Source organism: Apodemus sylvaticus, chromosome 16, assembly GCF_947179515.1.
Source record: "Apodemus sylvaticus chromosome 16, mApoSyl1.1, whole genome shotgun sequence".
Taxonomy (NCBI): Eukaryota; Metazoa; Chordata; class Mammalia; order Rodentia; family Muridae; genus Apodemus; species Apodemus sylvaticus.
The window spans coordinates 46,585,743-46,606,361 of record NC_067487.1 but is presented as its reverse complement, the minus strand read 5'-3'; the positions used below and the strand labels follow the sequence as shown (position 1 = coordinate 46,606,361).

General features: G+C 44.5%; 1 protein-coding gene across 4 annotated transcripts in view; it reads left to right on the top strand.

Annotated features, from left to right (window-relative positions):
• Arl15 (ADP ribosylation factor like GTPase 15) overlaps positions 1-20,619 on the top strand; it is a 370,731-nt gene that overhangs the window by 59,877 nt on the left and 290,235 nt on the right. Inside the window, exon 1 of one of the 4 annotated variants that reach the window (XM_052159498.1) lies at positions 1,821-1,914. The exons of the other annotated variants lie outside the window; for them this stretch is intronic. Coding sequence (XP_052015458.1) covers positions 1,834-1,914 — 81 coding nt within the window. The 5' untranslated portion in view covers positions 1,821-1,833. Of the gene's footprint in view, positions 1-1,820; positions 1,915-20,619 lie in introns of those variants that run through there. 4 annotated transcript variants of the gene reach the window in all.

Sequence of the window (20,619 nt, the reverse complement as noted above, 5' to 3'; positions counted from 1 at the left end):
GTATTAAATGTGAGTGAGTATAAATTGAGATGATTTAGCTTGGGAAATGATCCTCAAAGAATCCCCCAAACTTACTAGGGCACAATTCCTGTTTCTGGGACATTGCTGGGACTGAAAGGATTTAGGCTGAGAATTCTATCGACTGTCCCTCCTAGGTGGATATAAATTTGAACCGACAATGGGGTGCCCTATGTAAATCCTTTTGACCTAGTTTAACCCCGAGAGACACTGCCCTGGGAACTGCCTTGATCCTGCTATTATTTGGAAACTGAGACACATATCTCACAACAGCTCAGGGTGCTTCTGGGAGCTTGCTGGAGACGCAGCACAACCAACCTAGGGACTGGGACCCAGACCCCGTCTCCGCTCTGTTCTCTTGTGAATCATCTGATTTCCTCTTTAATAAACGTGCTCTTCACATTTAGAATTTTATTAATCCAGAGAGTTGTTCTGTTCATTTCATCTGAAGGCTCTTCCCTAGTTTTGTTTGCAGTTTTTACTTGGGTTTTCTTCTGCCCACTTAGAGAAGACTTGAAAGAGGAGGGAGTGTTTCTTTGACACACACTCTTCCACAGGTTTCTTTTTACACGCCACAGCCTGCTTGTTGCATATATCCAATTATTAATTTCTTTTGAATATCATTCCTCCCCCCCCCCCCTTCTTTTTTGACACAGTCCAGGCTGGCTTTGTTTTGGAATCAGTCCTGCCTGAGCCTTCCCATTTTGGGAATGGGGTATGGGATTTGGGGATGGGGGTGCGAGGAGGTGGAGGGGAAGGAGGGGTGTAGGAACGCTAATACCATGCAGTGTTCCTAACCATTTCTTTAGAGGGTTTTTGGGAGGAACTAAACACAGAGGTGGGGGGGGGGGGGGATAGTCTGAAGCTTAGGAAGACTGGACGAGGGAAGACTGACATGGTGGTGCAAGGCATCTCGGAGCATCGTTTCACGTGGAAACAGGGAGTCGAATCTGGTCCCACATGGGAAGTCCAATCTGGATCTTCGGTAGACTTTCCTTCTATCCATTTTAGAAATCTGGCTCATTGAAAATTCATGTTGATATTTGTAGACCCAGAATTACAGTTGGAATTTCAATAAACTCGTGAATGAAATGGCCCAGTAGCTAAAGCTGCTTGCCACCTAGGCTGACTACCTGAGTTCTGTCCTGGAGCTCTCAGGATGGGAGAGGAGAACAAATTCCCCCAGGATGTCCTCCGACAGACAGGCCGTGTGCGCGAGTGTGTGTGTGTGTACATACACTAGATAAATAAATGTAATTTACCAAAACTTAAATAGCAGCAACCCGCACTATAGCTTGGAATCAGTGGTGGCCATTAACCTTTCAGTGATGTTTTTACAGCCTCTTTCTTTGTCAAGGGAGCTGTGGGACTAGGGGAAATGGGGAGGAGCCCTGAGTGGTGGCAGATGGTGTTGCCCTGAGCTCAGTTGTGATGGCCTGCCAATCAAATCAGTTTCTGATTAAAACCCCATTACCCTCTGCCACAGGAAGTCCTGCCCCCTCTGCCCTCGAAGGTTTTTTTTATTCGCTTGACCGTTATTGTGTTTGATTTTTGTAATCTCACCTTTTTTTTTTTCCTCTTTCATTCTTTTTCCACATTTGGGCGTAGATAGAGAACTCCCTCCCATGTTTTAGGGAGTGGTTTCAAAACACGTTTATGTTGTTCTGTGTTTTCTGCTCCATCCTTCCTTACAGATAAAGACCCTTTCTTTCTGTGTCATTATGAGACGGTTGGGTTTGGGTGTGCCTCTCTGTAATGCTTAGATATGAAAACTGCACAGAGACTCTTAACCGTATATGACATGGATGCTGGAGAATGTTAGCTTTTCAGTTATTTTTAGACAGACCTGTCGTATCCTCAGTCAGTGGAGGCGTGTGGGACGCCACCATTTCCCAGGTAACTGCTTGTGGGTATTAGTAACTACGAGGGAAACTCTAGAGTTTTCCCTTATCTGAATGGTATTTCAGGGAATTCCTATAAAATGACAAAAGTGTATTCCTGAAGGGAACTTTCCAGTCATTTATTCTACACAGATCATTTCATGGTGAGAGGGAAATTGATTTGTCTGTCCACCATGAAGAGAGAGAAATGTAGGCCTAACCGCCAGTACCTGCTCTTTAAGTGATTGTCCCATATGCCAGTGTACACCACGCGGCCTTTGGGCCCTGTTAAAAATTAGGCCTGACTCTCTCACGTGGACCGAGGGGTGTCAGTCTGCAAAGCCTCATCTAGAGCTTCATGATCTTCAGTGTTGACAGCAAATTTCAAGAAGCTGTAGGGTAGAGGCCCCTGGTCCACACATTTATTATTATTGTTGTTATTATTACTAATGTCAACAGGTTTCACAGTGTGTGGCTTTTGGAAAAGAGGTAAGTAGGGGGCCCACGTGAGAGTGACGTTCTTAGATTTCTGCTCTCAGGTTCAGTCTGTGATGACTGTGACTTAATGTCCCCAATGACTTAAGTGTCTTCCCTGCTCTCTGTTAAGTATTTGCAATTAAAACATTACTGCCAATCACCACACAGTTTTTTTTTTATACTTATTTTTACAACTTATCACAGACTTTTTTTGGGAAACCTATTTTTATGACAATCTCTTGGTTCCTGGATTAGCAAGCCTTTGTTTACAATATGGTTTCTGTTTATGAGCCAAATAAAAAGGGGGTATAATATTGGCTTGTCGACTTAGATACATTATGTTGTACAAACGACAGGCTTTTGAGGTTTCCTAATTTCCTGTATTCACAGAGGACTCTAGTTAGGTTTAGTATACCATTTTCAGGATTTCATCGGTGTATATTTTCTCAAAAGATATTGCCAGGACTGTTTTCCGACACTAGTAACAGTTTTAGAGGGATAATTTATCATACTTTCACTGATTGTCACCTGTTTTTTGTCGTGGTTTTTCCTCCCATCTTTTAAAATCTCTCTCCTGACCAGGTATTAAATCCTATTATTCTTCATTATACTTGCAGGTATAGTGTGTAATTAAATAATTGAGGTGGATTTGTTGTTGTTGTTGCTTTGCAGCTGTATATATAGGCAGATATTTCTCATAGTGAGAGCCAAATATATTTCTAGCTTGTATGGGTGTAGAAGTGTGCTAGAGGTTTGGCTCGAGAGCTTGATTTATACACCTAATAAGTTGCAAAGGTCTAAACAAAGCCATTGCCAGTCCTTGTGAGGGTCACACTCTTAATTCACTTGGAATGTTTAAGAGACTCTGAGCTTAAATTCTGATGTCACAGCCTTAGACTCAGAAAGTAGAAAGGGCCAGGTACCGCTTCTAGCTGTTCTGACTTCAGAAAAACAAAATATTGTTATTGGAATTTGGGAGTTCTTTTATTGTTACCAGACGATACAAGGGAGATTTGTTTCCCTTTTGAGAGGTTCTTGGTCTCATTCATCAGTAAAAGAATTTAAGAATGGACTCAGACAGAAGTTCAAGGACAATTTTATTAGGGTTTTAAAAGAAACAGCCCAGGATAGGCTAGCTATAAACTTCAGCTGCTGCCCAAGGGAGGTGAGTGGACAGGAGAAGAAAAATAAACCATGCTCTTTAAGCTAGCATAATAGTCAGAACATGGCAGACAAGCAGCCACACAGCAGGCAGGGAGACCTCAGTAAAAGCACAAGGAACGAAGAAGAAGGACCCAGGAAGGCTGTCTGCACTCACTCCAAGCTACATGGCTGATGACCTGTAAGCTTCTGTGCTAGGGGATGGCATTCTGGGGAGGAAAAGTCTAGAACTCATGAAGGAGAAGTCTTCCACCCATCTCTGAGCATGGCTTAAGGTGAGCGTCTCTTCCTCGGGCTGGTCTCTGAGCCAGACGGCCTCACTGCCACCCATGGTTTGCTGGGTCTGCAACCAAGCCAAGGAGTTTCTCCTGTTGACTGGAAACTTTTTTTCTCCAGCAAGGTACTAGAACTGAAAGGACTTGCTTAACCCTCCTTTGAGGCTCTAAGATCGTGTGGGCCTTACCTGGTTTGGGGAAATGGAATAACAAGGATTAGTCTAAAGATCAGATGATTGGGTCTTAACTTTTGGAATGCAAATACCGTGCATATAATAAAGGGGGCTAAGATAACCAGAACAGTCAATAGTTGAACTAATACTCGGTAGAGTGAGGGCCAAAGATACTAATAGGGTAGGAAGAAGCTAAAGTGGTCCTTTTCTTATGTGCCAGGAAGCAACAAGGCATGTGTGTGTGTGTGTGTGTGTGTGTTCATTTGTACCTGTGCGTGGGTGGGCATGGTGAGTGTGCGCCAGGGTACCCAGGCCCCGTGGGAAGATCTGAGTAAGGGAAGTGACTAACTAGGGTTGGAGTATTTGCGCTGTCTATTTGACCTTGGACTGGTCATCATCTTAATTTCTGTGTTTGCAGAGGAGAGTCTGGGGAATCTGTACCTAGGTCTATTTCTTTACTTCCATCAAGATCTTTGTGCTGCAGGCATTAGGACTAGTTATAAAAGAAATCCAAACTGACAGCGATTGGCCCTCACTGGTCCTTGGTCGTTCGTTTGGTGATAGCAGACCCTCCTCTCTCCAGGACCTTCTTTCTTAGAACATTGAAAGGAGAAGCGTAAATGATATGAGTTTCAGGATGCACTTGCTTTCCATTTGAGGGTCAAAAGGTCAGACCCAGGGCCTTACCCAGACCCGGCAAGCACTGGACCGTGGACTGACTCATGTCCCCAGCCGCGCTCGAGTTTTCTAACCTTAGATGTTTGCCTGACAGCGCGTCTACACATGCCTCTATTACACAGGAATCTGACTTAACACAAAATTACATAATTGCTTATTTTGAGAAGACCCATACTCTAGTGCATTTGAGTCATGACAGAAAGTTGAATTATGTTCTGTGCTCCATTTAAAAAGGCAGCAAATTATATAATAATACCATTATCCCGACGTTTACCGGGAGATTGCTATGGAGCGCATAAAAAAGTCATTTGATCTTAAGGGGAAATATGTGTCAACTTAATTACCTCTATTCTACAGGTGAGGATATAAAAGACCAAAAGGCTAAATATAGTACAATGTAGAAGGAATCTTCTTAGGTTCAATTTATCTTCTATGGTGGCGAGGAATGATAATGTATACTTGGGATATTTTAAATACACATCTTTGGGGTAGAAGGCCTTAGGGTTGTTAGAGTTGACTGGTGCTGTATTCGGGAGGCTTATTTTTAATATAGAAGAATTAAGAAGCAGAGTTTCAATTCATTACCATTAGATAGAGTTGTACTCTCTCAGTAAGTTTTGAAGTTAGAAGGCTGTTCCTGTATCTGGACTCAGAGGCACTGCATCTAATTAGTTCTTCGAGAAGGTTCTCCTGAGAACCCCTTGCTAAAGGCTAGCTTTCATCTTCTTGCTTGGTTCAGGTCAGTCTTACTTGTCGTAAGGGCCCAGCCTAGAGTCACCTGAGAGAAGAGGCTTCAGTTGAGTGACCGCCTTAAATCACATTAGCCTGTGAGAGAATCCACTTTGGTTATTAGTCCATAAAGGGCCCTTACACACAGGACAGCACCACCCTTAGTCAGATGGCCCTGGGCTGTGTTAGAAAGGTAACTAGGCATACTGGACCTCACCGCCCTGAGGTGGCCCTGGGTTACACTGGAAGGCTAGCTGAGCTTGAGTCTGTTTGAGCCGGCAGGCAGCCTTCCCTGTACTTTTGCTTCGAGTTCCTGCACGGTCCCTCAGCGATGGATTGGGACCTGGAGGTGCTTAAGTCAAGCAAATAGTAACCCCTCTTGTCGAGGTTACTGTTGATCAGAATCTCACCATAGTAACAGAAAGGAAACTACCATGGTCTGCAAATATTTTCTACTAGCCTGCTGTAGGCATTAAGGACTTGATAGCAGACTGGACACTTACACGTGCTGTAGTTGTGGTAGGTGGCAAGTGGCACATCTATACCAAACACTTGCAATGCAATGTGTGTTGGGTGTTCTAGAAAGGATGAGAGTAAAATGTTGTGTGAGTGTGGCTAAAGGATCCCCGGTGGACCCCAGTATGGATTTTCTGGTGGCTTCTCCTTTTGTAAGTGTCCCTTTCTGTGTGTATGTGTTCTCTGGTATATTCCAGTATAAAATAAATTTAAGGTAAATCTAAAATGTGAGGATCTGGTGAGAATCTCTATTGCGATCGCTGATTGGCTTCAGTATGGCAAAGCACCAGAGGCTCTGGGTATTCCTTCAGTTAGTCAGGTTTGGAAGGTGAACTCTGAGGTCTGTGTGGTCTTCCAGGAACCCAGCCATCTTTCTTGTTGCTTCAGTCTCTGCTCTGTAGAAACCTTGTTGTCCAGAGTAGCCACTGGAGCTCAAGATGTCATGCCCGCGTTTCAGACTTCAGGAAGGAAGAAGGACGGACAATAGCCCTCCCGTCTTGTTTAAGGAAACTATCTCCAATCCCCATCCATTTTTGTTCTCAGAATTCAGAACATAAACAAATGGTCACATTTAACAGCAGATAAGGCGGAATACACTTCCCCCACTGGGCCGTGCACTCTGACCTCCCTGTTTAGAAGAAGAACCTCTTGCTAGCCGAGAAAACCCAAAATACCTCATCAGTATCTGTGGGAGGAAGGCTGGTCACACAAATTCTAATCGCTTAGCTATGCAAACATTAATGTAGAGAAGAGATTTCTTTTTATTAGTTACATACAAACCTGTGACTGGAGAGGCGATATTTGAACTATCTTTTTTATATTGTTTCATTGATTTGTTCGGTTGCTTGCTTGGGTTTGTTTTGTTGTTGTTTAGATAATAGAGTTCGTTGCTTCTAGATTCCATCATATGGAACTTTTCACAGTCGTATTAATAGAAGTTCACTGCCTCGCCATCATATGGAACTTTTCACAGTCGTATTAATAGAAGTTCACTGCCTCGCCACACCGTTAATGTCATCCCTTGCAATAGTTCCACGGCTGCCTTAGAGTCTGTTTTACATGACCTAATGCCGTTTCTGTCATGCAGGGTACTTGGGGGATGGAGCAGGCACCTCCAGCTTTGGCATTGGAAGACCTGGTTCTGTGCCTTCTTTAGAAGAATCAAATATAGCCCTAGGAAGGAGGCCCCAGGGCCTTTGACTCTGGAGGTGGGGCTAATGCTGTGGATGAGGTTAGGCTCCAGTGCGGATGTTCGTAAGAACACCTGTTCAGCCCATGAAATACCCTTGGTTTTAAGCTTTATTCCAGCGACCTAATTTCCCTGAGAGTGACTTGGAAAGCATTTTAACATTTACTCGGGACTTTCTTGTTCTTTAAAGTGGCACTTAGCCTGTGAGGTTGGCTTAATGTCAAGGTGAGCTTCTTGAGTAAGAACTGCTAAGGAATATGAATTTGTAACAACTTGGAGATGGCAGTGACCTCTAGGGCCCAATACAGTCCTCACTGGGGAAAGTGACCACACACTGGTCAGTCTTAGGTTTTGTATTCCCTGTATGTTTCAGAGGTCAGGGGCTTTGGGGACACCTCCTGGAAATGTCCTCTTTCCTTCTTTGACCCCCACCCTGTACCCACCGTCTTTTGTTGTGGGACCAGTGTGGGATGAAAAGTTTTCCAGCTCAGAATTTGAAGCTGGCTGTGCTGGACTCACTTGTAGTGCCTCTGGAGAGTCACCAGCCCGGGCTGGGTTTAGCTCTAGCCACTACCAAATGTCAGGTTGCTTTCTCTTTTGCCATTCAAGTGCTTTCCAAGGTTGTCAAACTCAGGGATAAAGTGATACCATGACACCAAGAATTAACCGAGAGTAATGATTTGGGAAGAGTCGTCAGGTACTCTCCTTTGAATCCTGGTCCCCACCCAGAAGAATGTGCCAATTTCTGGGCTGGAGAAATGGCTCAGCTGTTAAGAGCGTTTGCTTTTTCTTGCAGAGGACCTAGTTCAGTTCCTAAAACCCATAGGACAGCTCACAAAGAGTCCTTAACTCCTGTTCCAGGGGATCTGATGCCCTCTTGTGGCCTTCTCTGGAACTGCATGAACGTGGGGCACACACATACATGCATGCAAAACAGCCCATACATAAAAGTAAACTACAGAAGTCTTTTTATAAAAATCCTTATATAAACCTTTATATAAACTGCCACTGCTTTATATATATGCTGAAATTCTTGTGACTTCATTTTATTTTATTGCATTTAAAATGTAGATCCAATTAGAATTTAAGAGTCAGATTAATCAGTGGGACTATATTTGCCATCTTATTTGTGGGACTGTTTCCTTATTTTATAACTTATTTCCATGTTTTTAGAAATACATACCAGCATGATAAAAATCCCAGATAGTCATCCTGGCTTCATAGATAGAGAAGTTGGGAAGTAATAAATACCAAGAGAGGTCAGAATGTGTCTTAAAGAAGCCCTTTGAACTAGCCATTTGCCACATAATGTGAGTTGGAAACTTCAGTGCCACTCCAATGGGACCATGCATTGCTGCTCTGTCCTTTAGTTTTAAGTTTGTTCTGCCTGTTAACAAAGGGTTCACCAGTTCTGTTTTCTTTAGGCAGTTTAGCTGACTGATAGGATGTGGCAGAATCATAGGAAATGAATTTCTAAACCTAAGTGATAATCGTAGGCTTAAGATGGGTTACAAGATGAAAGAGTTTCAATTGCACAAAGAGGACGTGTTGTAGTGGGTGCCGGCCAACGTTGTGATCCAGGACGTGGACACATCATGAAGTAGAATTTCATAGTAAGTGTGACACCCCCTACCTCCCCTGAGAATTGTCTTAGCTCTGTCTGGCTGTTTAAGCTGACTTGGAGATATTTTGTGCTCAGAAAGAAATAATTTTTGAAGTCTAACATTGTTTGGGGAGCTGGTCCTCAAGTTACAGGTGGAAGAGTGTGCCCTCTGGTGGCTTCTGGGTGTCAGTACCACCGAATATTTAGTTTTTCATGTCTAGTTGTGTGGAAGGAAGCCAGGTCTTGAAGCACTGCATTCATTATGCTGCTGTGTGGACGCTATGGTGCAAAAAGTCCACATTCAAGGCCAGACGATTCATCTGTGATAGTATTGCAGCACTTTATAGATCCCAGAATTTAAGAGTTAACAAAGGAATACTCTTTTATCTAGGCAGATAATAGAAATTGGACTTGGATTGCTGGTCCTGCCAGCTTTTAGGTGTGACGTAGAGGGTTTCTATGCCACCCAGGTCTGTGTCCTCAGTGTGGGAGTTAGACATTGAATTTCTTTGATAAAGTTGTCCTCCAACTTTAAAAATCAAATAGACCATTTCTACTGTGACTCAATCTTGTGAATTAAGTTGAATTTTTTTTTCATTTAGGAGAAATAATTATGTTTATAATACATTTAAATTTCTTTTCCTACTTAATTATTTTTAATTAAAATTGTTTATAACCCTTAAACAGTATTTGCCACTCCTTTTTCTGTTAATATATAATTCCTCCTCTCAATAAATGTGTGCTTCCATAAATCTAGGTATATTTTTGTGTTCTAAGAACATAATTGAACCCATTACTCAACAGTCTATAGCTATTTTTCAATCTAAGTATTTTCCCATGTTATTTATTATGTTTTAAAGTGTTATGCATAAAGCTAAGTGTCTTTTCGCCCATGCCATTTATAGAAACTTGCATAGAATTAAAGTCTTTTGATATTAGCCTACTGAGTCAACCAAAGGGATACCTCAGGCATCGCTCTAACTCTCCCAGGGATTTGCAGGTCTCCTGAAGAGCATTGTCTTTTCATAGGTGTGGCCTGAGAGCCATTTTAATATCTGGAAGTTGGGTTAGTAATCACCTGGATTGTGTCTATTAGCAGTAATTAGTGTTTCTAAGCACTTAAAGCGCGTTTGCTCAATTAATAAGGCATGAGTTAGTGGGTTATTTGGGATAGCTGTTGCGTCATTGTTACTGATATTCTTGGTCAAACTTGACTTAACTATTATTGGTAGTGAACTTGACTACATCTGAAATGAACTAAAATTCAAGGGACTTGGAACAACTGCCCGTTTCCCCCTTTCTTCCCTTTTGTTTTTTTCAAGATAGGGTTTCTCTGTGTAGCCCTGGCTGTCCTGGAATTCTGTAGCCCAGGCTGGCCTGGAACTCAGAGATTTGCCTGTGTGTGTTTGTGTGTTTGTGTCTGTGTGTCTCTGTGTGTGTCTGTGTTTATGTCTGTGTATGTATATATATTCCTATGTGTGTGTGTGTCTGTGTATGTATGTATATATATTCCTATGTGTGTGTGTGTCTGTGCATGTATATATATTCCTATGTGTGTGTGTGTCTGTGTGTGTATGTATATATATTCCTATGTGTGTGTGTGTCTGTGTGTGTATGTATATATATATTCGTATGTGTGTCTGTGTGTGTGTGTGTGTGGTGTCTGTGTGTGTGTCTATGTGTGTGTCTGTGTGTGTATGTCTGTGTGTGTGTCTGTGTGTCTGTGTGTCTGTGTATGTATGTGTGTGTGTCTGTGTGTGTGTCTCTGTGTCAGTGTGTGTCTGTGTGTGTGTGTCTGTGTGTGTGTGTCTGTGTGTGTATGTATATATATTCCTATGTGTGTCTGTGTGTGTGTGTGTGGTGTCTGTGTGTGTGTCTGTGTGTGTGTCTATGTGTGTGTATATCTGTGTGTGTCTGTGTGTCTGTGTATGTATGTATGTGTGTGTGTGTCTGTGTGTGTGTGTCTGTGTCAGTGTGTCTCTCTCTGTGTGTGTGTGTGTGTGTGTGTATTCCTATGAGTTCCATTCCTCTAGAGGACCCTGAGTTCTAACATGTTAGTCAGCTTGTAAGAATTGAAGAAGGAAGGGCTTGTTTTGTGATCTAATGTTCCTTTTGGTATTTAATTATTCGTAACTCTCAGTAAGAGTTGGTCTCACATTTTCTTAGTTCTTAAGTCATACTACAAAAAGAAAGAAAGAAAAAAGAAAGAAAAGAAGTCACCCATGCCCCGTACTCAGCTTATGTTTGAGATTTCTCTTGTAAGGTGCTAACTGCTAGCAATCCAGGGACATGTCTTGTGTTCTCCGAGTCTGTTAGTCCACTAGAGGGCGCCTTTCACGTCTTTTGGGGTGGGGGATATTAAACCTGTTTGAGTGTGTAATTCTGTTTGCTTTTAGGGAGCTAGCCCTGTTAACTCTCAGAGTGAATTCACTACCGTTCTTAAATGGAGACACGAGGAGACTGTCCTGTATGGCTTTTAAGTCTGTAGCCTGGATGGCGAATGTTGTGATGTGGGTTAGAGATGGTTAGGAAGCCTGGTGGGGTAAGACCAGCTGACTTTACAGTTTTAAGGAGCCCTTTGTACCAGAAGCTATTGTATACTTGTTGTGTGTGTGTGTGTGTGTGTGTGTGTGTGTGACGGTGATAAAACAGACCGACCCTGGTTAATTGAAGGGACCCAGAGAAGTATGTGCTTCCAGATAATTCCCAGGAAGAGGCCAGTGGGGGAGTGGGGGGCTCGTAGGGGCCTTGTCACTGTCAGGTGCTTTCTAGTGCCAGCTACCTGTGGGGAGGGAGAGCGACCTAGAGAAGGCACAACACCACCAAGAACAGAGACTGCATTTCCACACAGCCACTTGGAGGAGCCTTTCTTGGGCATTGTTGTTGTTGTTCGTTTGTTTGGTTTTTGAGACAGGGGCTCACTGTGTATCCATTTGCTGGCCTAGAACCCATGGACATCTGTGCATCTCTGCCTCCAGAGTGTCAGGGTGGAAGGCATAGGCCATCATGCTCTGGTTGGCCAATTCCTTTGTAAACCGAATCTGCCTGCCTTGATTCGAAGCTCACTCTTTGTGGACCTTGCTCAGGCAATGCTTGACCCGGACCTTCCAAGCAACCCTTTGACTCCATGACAATGATCCGGGTGTACAAAAGCACCCGGGAAGACCTAAGACATGGCTCACAGTTCCTGAGAGTTTGATCTCTGTCGACCTTGGATGGGATCTGATTGTGCTCCAGGAGGGAGGTCCTTGGATACATTCCTAGAGACATAACCTTAGCCAAGTCCTTCTGAGCCCCTGTTGCATGTTAGAAGCACCCCAGCTCTCGTTAGCAGTGCAGCATACCTCCCCCCCCCCCCCCGCCGCCCAAAGAGCATAGTTAGACTAAGAGGTTAGAACAACAGATCAGATCAGTGACTTGTAAGCAGATTCCCTTCTCTGCAGCTGTTCATAGATAAATAAGAAAGGCCCAAGTCAGATCTCTGCCTGTGCAACTTTTCTTTTATAAATTATACTTTGTTAGACCAACTCTTCCTAGTTTTCCAATAAAGTAAATTCGGTTTCTGGTTGTCTAAGACTGCCGTGCTGTCAGGATTTCCTAGCTTATTGCATTACCCCGGGTAGCCACAAGGGGGCAGGCACAGTCAGCCAAATACTGTGAAATTTCACCTCCGAGGATGTGTGCTGGAACTGGTGGCGAAGGAAATGCAAGTTATCGGGGAAGGCAAAACAAAACCATGTAGTCTTCGTATGACTTGAGCTTGCTAGCTGTCCGACACAGGCTTACGCTCTTCGCTGAGTCTGGTTACCTACAAAGGCCACACTTGAGCGGTGAGTTCTAGAGGATGTCGCCTCTGGAACCTGGTTTGAGTCTCCAGAAACTTGGACAAGGGTTAGAATGAGTGCTGAAACTCACGCGTGAGGAATGACCACTGACCCCCGAGATGCAGAAGTGGCCTTTATGCTATAAGAATGTCAAAGATGTCCCTCCAAATAGGAGGAGGAGTGACCCCTCACAGGTCCCCCCACGTGCTTTTCCCAAGTGGAAACAAGTTAATCTGAAGATGGTGGGTCTGACCTGTGTGGCTCCACAGGCCTTGGATTCATTTCTGAATCGCAGGCACCAGCTGGGGAGCTCCCCTCCTCTCAATCTTCCCTTTCCCTCAGTCCTCTTGTTGGAACCGTAACTGGAGTTGTCAGGAGAGGACAGAGAAGTCCGCTGCTGGTTAGGGCACTCACCAGTCGGGTAGTAGAGTTCCTGGACATGGTCAGGGACTCCCACTTAATTTTGAATAATAATAATTCAAGTCTAGGTTTGGAAAACGTGTTTTTACGGAAAGCCGGGATAAACTACCCAGGCTTGCCCTGTCGGGAGCATGCAGAGAGGAGAGAAGCCAGGATGTTTCCATGTGTCACAGAGAAAAAAGGGGATTCTGAAGGGAAACAGGAAGAGAGCTGCGAACGTGGAAAAACTAAAATGAAACAGATGGTTGCCGGAAGGAAGCTCCTTGGAGGAGCTTCTTTCTTTCTTTCTTTCTTTCTTTCTTTCTTTCTTTCTTTCTTTCTTTCTTTCTTTCTTTCTTTCTTTCTTTCTTTCTCTCTCTCTCTCTCTTTCCTTCCTTCCTTCCTTCCTTCCTTCCTTCCTTCCTTCCTTCCTTCCTTCCTTCCTTCCTTCCTTCCTTCCTTCCTTCCTTCCTTTCTCTCTCTCTCTCTCTTTCCTTCCTTCCTTTCTTTTCCTTCCTTCCTTCCTTTCTTTTCCTTCCTTCCTTCCTTCCTTCCTTCCTTCCTTCCTTCCTTCCTTTCTTTCTTTCTTTCTTTCTTTCTTTCTTTCTTGTTGGCACGCTACAAAGTTCACATGCGTGTGTCCAGGACATGCTCAGGCTGTTTGCATTTAGGATATGCGCAGCTGTCACTCGGTCACATGCTTTGTCCCAGATAGTGCCTTAAGGCTGCTGCCCCACCACAGCTTTTGCTGGTTCAGAAGAGCTAAGATGTGTCCCTTAACCTGCCTGAGACATTCCTACTTTCAGGACTAGTTTGTAGAACTTAGGGATTCTCTTACAACCGTAAGTTCATCGCTGCTGGAGATTAGCGATGTGTGTCTTAAAACCTTTCAGATGGTTCTATCTTCGTGACCACCCGCGAGTCTTCCAGCCTTGAAGACTCTACTGCATCATTTAGTGAAGGAGTCTCACAGTAGTGCCAGCCTCTCAGAGGGCCTGAGGATTCAGAGAAGACAGTGGAGAGCCTCCTCAAGACAGCAAAGAAGGCTAAGTCATGCCTCCCTGCTTCTCTGGGAGGGCATGCTGAGACACACCATGACTCCCACAGGTTGTTGAGGGACCCCGTGCCCACTGTCTCTTTCCTTCCCTTTTGGATTGGGGAGAGGATGACGACTCAGCCTCCACACCCACAGAACCAATGTTCTTTCTGTCACTTGGAAGGCGAACATCCCTAATCCCCAGGCCTGGAATCAGCGAAATCCCATTTGATTGCCTGCCCATGCTTTCCCACTGGCTCCTGGGCCCTGAAGAAAAACTGCAATGCCAGAATTCCGAGCACAATTGTTACTGCAGTTCCTTCCAGGCCTGGCTGACTGACCACACGCAGTAAGCACTCCTACCTAAGATGATGTGGTCTGTTGTACTTGATCTTTATTTTTTTCCCTCTAAAAAGATGGATATCTTAAAAATCTCTAGAAGTAGGATGTATCTCCTGATTAGAAACTTAAACAATAAAAGCTTATCATAAAGTGAAAAAATTAGAGTCCCCTCCCGTCCCCGCCCCTGCCCTCTCCACTCCTGCTCTCAAGGGGGCGGTGACAGCAGTCATTTTTACATTGACCGTGTCCAAGTTTTCAGTTTCAGTCCCCAGGTCCCTCTTGAGTTTCATAATCCAATCTCTAACTTGTTGAGCCCAGATGCTGATTTATAACCACGTCTATTTTCCATATCACTGCTTGTATTTGCATATTTGAGGCCACTTGATATCCTTTGGAATCTTGGCAGACAGAACCAGTCCATAAGTCCTGCCACCAGCTAATGAAGTTTTAGTCTGCCTGGTTTTCACACTGCCTGTCTGTCCTCTGCCTGTTTGTCTTGGTGGCTCCTAAAAGTAAATTCCTGCTTTTTCTCCCCCCCCTCCCCAACCCTATTTCCTGTTCCGATTCCACCTTCCTCTCTGTGTAACCCTGTAGGCTGCAGGCGGTGGGTCACCTCTGTGCATTCCCACACTGTGACTGCTGGAGCTCAGCCAGCCCCTCCTCGGACTTGGCCCGGTTACCCTGGCCTCTCCTCCCAACAGCACTCTGCTGAGACTTAACTTCCTAAACCTGAATGTCCTCAAGTCCCTTCCCTGCATGGCCGCAAGCACATTTTACCCTAATCCAGTTGAAGCTCTCACCACACCAGGCTCTGGAGCCTGCTCTGACTTTTTAATCTCCGTGTGCTCAGCGCTCCCCTGTCCTGGGCAGTCAGGGCTCTGCCCCGTGTGGAGGTATTTATTCCTCTGGCCTCCTTCTCACAGCAAGGAGAGGCCTTGCTTGTGTCCTATATTCCCCTGGTCCTGGTGTCTTCTCAGTGTAGGGTGTGGTCAGATTATAGTTTGGACTCCCTCCTTCCCCCCTCAATGGATTAGAGGTGTTTTTTTCTTTCGGAAGACCACATTGCAGGACTCTTAAATGTCATATGATCTTCTGTAGTAAGTCCTCAGGTAATTGCTTCTTGGATTTTTCTTGAAGCTTTGCTTTGAGAACTTTAAAAGTGAATCTGTAGTGTGCACATGAAGATAAGGCTACGAATAAGCACATCCCGGCAGCCCAGGCTGAGTCTCAGGCTGCCGTGGAAGCAATTGGCGTGCCTTGGGTCTTGGGCCTTCCGTAGGCCTGGATAGCCTACGAGCCCCTGGGACTGCAGTAACTTAGTTTCTAAACCATAGCCTGCTGCATGTGCTTCCTATATTTTAATAAAACATTATTTTATGTGTTTTGCCTAAATGTATGTCTGCTAGCACACGGGTGTATGGTACCCTCCGAGGCCAGAAGAGTGTATCACATCCCGTGAAACTGGAGTTATAGAGCACTGTAAGCTACTACATGGGTACCGGGAATCGAATCCTCTAGAAGAGCAGCCAGTGTTCCTAACCCCTGAGCCACCTCTCCTGCCCTCATGTGATTATCTTAACTAAGCCATTTTGACAAAATTTTAACTTTTTAAATATTGTGTTGAACATACTGATTTGTCTTTTCATGAAAATAGACAGTTTATTATTTTTCTCACTCAATCTTTGAACGTTTCACGTCTACCACGTATCTCGGTCCTATCCACCTATATCGTCTCCTCTGCTTCCTCTCAGAAACCCCATTCCACCTCCCCTTCCTCCTTCCTATTTCTTATCCTTTTTTATTTACCTATTCTTTTTGAGCCCCCTGAGTCAGTTAGTGCTGCCCATAGCTATGACCATGGAACTGGGCTCATCCACTGGGACGTGTGGGCACCTATCAGTGGTCACGCGCGTGAAGAAAAATGACCCCTTCCTAAGGCGGCCATCCGTTGCCCGATAGCTCCTCAGGTACGCCTGGGCCTCTGGAGCCCATCTCTAGTCAGTGCTAGTCTGGGTCGTGTGTAGAATTGTGTACACATTCATATGTGACTGCTATAAGTTCATATGTGTAACAGCCATGTCCTGTCCAGAGGATCGCCTTCCCTGGTCCTCCTCCCCATCTTCTTGCTTCTTATTTTCTGCCAGTCCTGTCATCCCTTAATAGTCTCCGAGTTTGAGGTACGGGGTGGGGGTGGTGGTGACACAATACAAATGTCCCCACCTGTGGAACTTATTTTTAACATTTGAGTGGTAATGCATCTCTGGACCCCACAGCTACCCACTGCAGTAAGTCTCTCTGGTCAGATTGGGGAACAGCACAAATCTGTAGATGTAAATAAAAGTATTTAGAAGACAATTTGACAACATGAATATTTGGATGTTCTCTCAGGGTTTTGGTTTTTTTTCTCTCGCTCTTTTAAAAACGAAGTTTCAGTAGAAGTACCCCACCTACATTTAATGCTGTTCCCAGAAGACTTGGGCTACCAAGTCTAAAACCCCGGTGCTAGGCCCAGGTCATCTCCTTACGAGTTACTGGTCAGAGAGTCCCCAGACATATCCAGAATCTGATAGGCTTTGGCCGTTTAGATGGTAAGACTGTTCCTGAAACCATCACACTCTTTGGTTTCAAGACACAGAGGAAATCAATCTGGAACTCACCAGGAAACTCATCGCTGGTTAGCGTTCATAGTTCTAGAAGGTTCCATATAGGCATCTGTTTTTGTTTTTTGGTTTTTGTTGTTGTTTTTTTTTTTTCTTCAAGACATCAATGGTCTTATCTAGTGCTGGGCCATGCACACTTCAATACTGACTTGCCAGGTAAGATGTGCTCACTGTGCAATAGTGCTATAACTCTCTTGGTTGGATCTGGCGTGCGGTCCACAGGAGGGAATTCATACCTGAGGCTGTAAACAGGGTGCATTGTTTTGTTGTTTTGTTTCAATGGTCAGAGGATGGTTTACTGTTTTCATGAAGAGATGATGACTTGTTGACATATGGAATCATAAAAATCGCCTGGAGATAAGATGTAGAAAGGCCAGTTTATTCCCATGTGACTTGTCCTCTCTCCTGAATTCCACCCAGTCTCAAGCTAAGGAGCAGGGCCCAGGGAGAGATTTTCCAACCCCACCCTGGTGTTCTGCACAGGCAACTGTTCCTCTTCCTTAGACTGAGAGGGTCAGGGGCTGGGGTGAAGGACTGTGTCCCCTCCCCTCTCGTAGCTGTCCCCTACCTTCAGCAGCACAGTGTTCTGGTTTGTTGCTGACCCAGCCCTGCCAGGGTTAACCCAGAACTTGGAAGGTTCCAGAAAGTAGTGACTTGTATGGGACACCATGATGTCCAAATAGGTGGCTCAGATACCTTTTGGGTTTTTACTTCTCTTTTGAGTTCTGTTTCTCATGTGCTGGGATTCGACTACGCAAACCTGGAGGGTGGCAGGCCACACACTGGGACAGAAGGGCACCTCGTTGCCATACTTGGCTTTACATCTTTAGCTGAAGATGAACGCCGTGACTCCTGGCATTCTATCCCAAGGCACTGGCTTACGGATTGCTCCCTCCTTAATCGTTTTGTTCGTTGGATGGCTCGCGTAGCTGAGGTGTATGAGAGTGTGAGAGGCCTGGGGTTCAAGGAAGATATCTTACCCTTGCAGGACTCATCCTCATTCCACGCTGGCTAGCTTTTGTTCCTTACCTCCAGTCTCCCTTCTGGTTTCTTCCCTCCGTTCCCCCTTTTCTTGCTCTTTTTCTCTCTCCCAACTCTGTTTCTTATGTTTCTGGCCAAATCCGTTTCTAGGAGCCCATGATTTGTTGTTTGTTTGGGGGCTGTCCTGTTTTATACAAAATTTGGAAATTTTGTATAAAATTGGTTTGCTTACATCTAGGTCTTTGTGTGAAATCCATGCGTAGGAAGGGTAGGGTTTTATATAGATATAGATACAGATATAGATATAGATATATCTTGAACCAGTTAGTTTCATGAACTTCATAGAAGATGGTTATGCATCTCTCTCTCTCTCTCTCTCTCTCTCTCTCTCTTGTGTGTGTGTGTGTGTGTGTGTGTGTGTGCGCGCGCGCGCGCGCATGTGTATACCATCACCTCAAGTGCTTTCTCTGGGGTAAAATTTGAAAGGAAGGGGAGAGAAAAGACAAGTCCCTGAAGAGCATTTCTAGGCTGATCTGGAATGCCAGTGCGTTTCATTTACAGTGAAATCAGCCTCCTCTGCCCCTTTGCATCAAGGTGTGCTTCTCCTTTGTCCTGGGCCCTGGACACATTCCCAGGAAAGCCCAGGAGATCATTTCCGTCCCCCACCCCCCATCTCCTGACTTCCATGAAACGTACCACAACCCTTGTATTTTGAGCTTAAACGGAGAAAATGAAACTGAACAAAAAAATACTCACATACACCCGAACTGTGTTACAGGCTAAAGGTTAAAAAAAAAGGGGGGGGGGGGGGGAATTCTTTTCTCCTGTATGGTAAAGCAATCTGGGGGAAGAAATTAGGTTTTCAGTAGAAACAAAGTCTCAGATGTGAGGAGCGCCAGTGGCACCTCCCCAACCTGCACCTTAAATTCTAGATTTTTGTTTAGAATTAAAGAGGAAGAAAAGACACATCTACTAATCCTACTTTTGAATTTATAAACCTGGCCTTCCAGTTTACTGCTCACCATTTGTTCCCAGAGAGCTCAACCAAGAGTAATAAATTCCGTAATGTACGTTGTGTCTTCTGGTGTGTGTGTGTGTGTGTGGGGGGTCTTGCTGGTCTCAGAGAGAGAGATTATATGGGCCTTGTTATTTAATTGAATCAGAAAATAGGTCTCTAAGTAAACAGAGTCCGGACGTACCGTCCTGACTGCGCCCCACGGTCTCCTGGAATGCTCAGGGTGCCGCCGAGAGGCATGATGGGAAGATGCTGCTGTTGCAGGGGAAGATGCTTCAGGACTGGGCTCCCCTCCCAGAGAGAGGGTTCCCAGGTAATGAGACGTCATCCACAGGGAGAAACCTGCTGACTGAAGCTCAGTAGCCGATTCCACACACAGCTCGCTCTAGGAAACAAACTGTCTGCCTCCTTAGAATCTTCTGCTTTTTGTCTTCCGTGGCAAAGGAAAAGAAAGTGGAGTTTGTGGGAGGGTGGGGGTGAACTGCAGTGATCAGCTGGCCACGCTTCTTTGACCTTGATGGTAAACCGTTTTCCCTGGCTGCCAGTCATGTGTGTGGACGTAGGGTAGCAGGTAACTTTTTAGCGCAGTATAATCTGTAAAATGTATAAATCAGGGCGTTGCTGTGGTCAGCCACTGCCCATCCAGTTGAAGTGCTTATGCAGTTATAGGTGCATCATAAAATGAAGAGGTTGGTTTAAAATCTATCCCAGAAATGCCTTTATTTTCTGTGTTTAAGACCAGAGACTCTGGTAAGTCTTGGCTTTTCACAGAAAAGGCTGCTGCCTTTTCTCTAAGATGTTAGTGGCTTATTCTTACTGTGGACTCCGAAGGACAGATTTTCCCCTTTTTGGTTTAGTTCCTGATTTTACAGACTGGTTACCCAATAGCTGTAAAGGACGGTTAGAAGGAACAATGGGCTTGAGGACCACAAAGTTCCTTTTGTGCTTATAATAAAACCACATTATATGTTATCAGTGACTATTGCTTCTTTCTTTTTTCTTTTTGGTGACCACTGTCTTTTCTCACAGAGAAACCACTATGATATACATTTCATGGATTCAAAACCCAGACTTTAAAAAAAAAAAGTCCCAAAGAACTTGTATTTAATTAATATGTAATTTATTTAATTAGTTCCCTGCCTCTTTCTTTTGTGGTGATTGTCTTGATTTCTGGTTCCAGTTTTTACAACAGGGAGAGTTTCAGGAGTTTTCTGGTTCACCTCACGTTGTCCACACCCCACCCCTCCCGCCCTCACTCCCACCCCCGGTCGGTGAACTTGAGACTTGGTAGGTTTTACTCCCTTTCACACCCGTCCTCTCTCTGTGGCGGCTTTGCAAAAACAGTTTTGTGCAAGCAGACATGACTTAACTCTACTCCGCACATAGAGAACTATTCAACTTTACTTTTATGTGTTTTGAATACTGCCTCATGCAAGACTGTGGCAGCAATAAAGTATGCATGGGCAACCTTGTTTTAATAGCAAAAGGGAGCTGCTTTTAATTAATAAGTGGATCTCTTTATGTCTGGGATTTTCACTTTATTTTGTGGTTCTTTAGAGTTCTTCAATTATGTGGCCTAAAAGGACTATGTTAGTGGAGACTAAGTCCCTTTTAAAAATTCTGTCACTTAAATGTTTTCTGTCTGTAATCTCTGGGTTTTTTT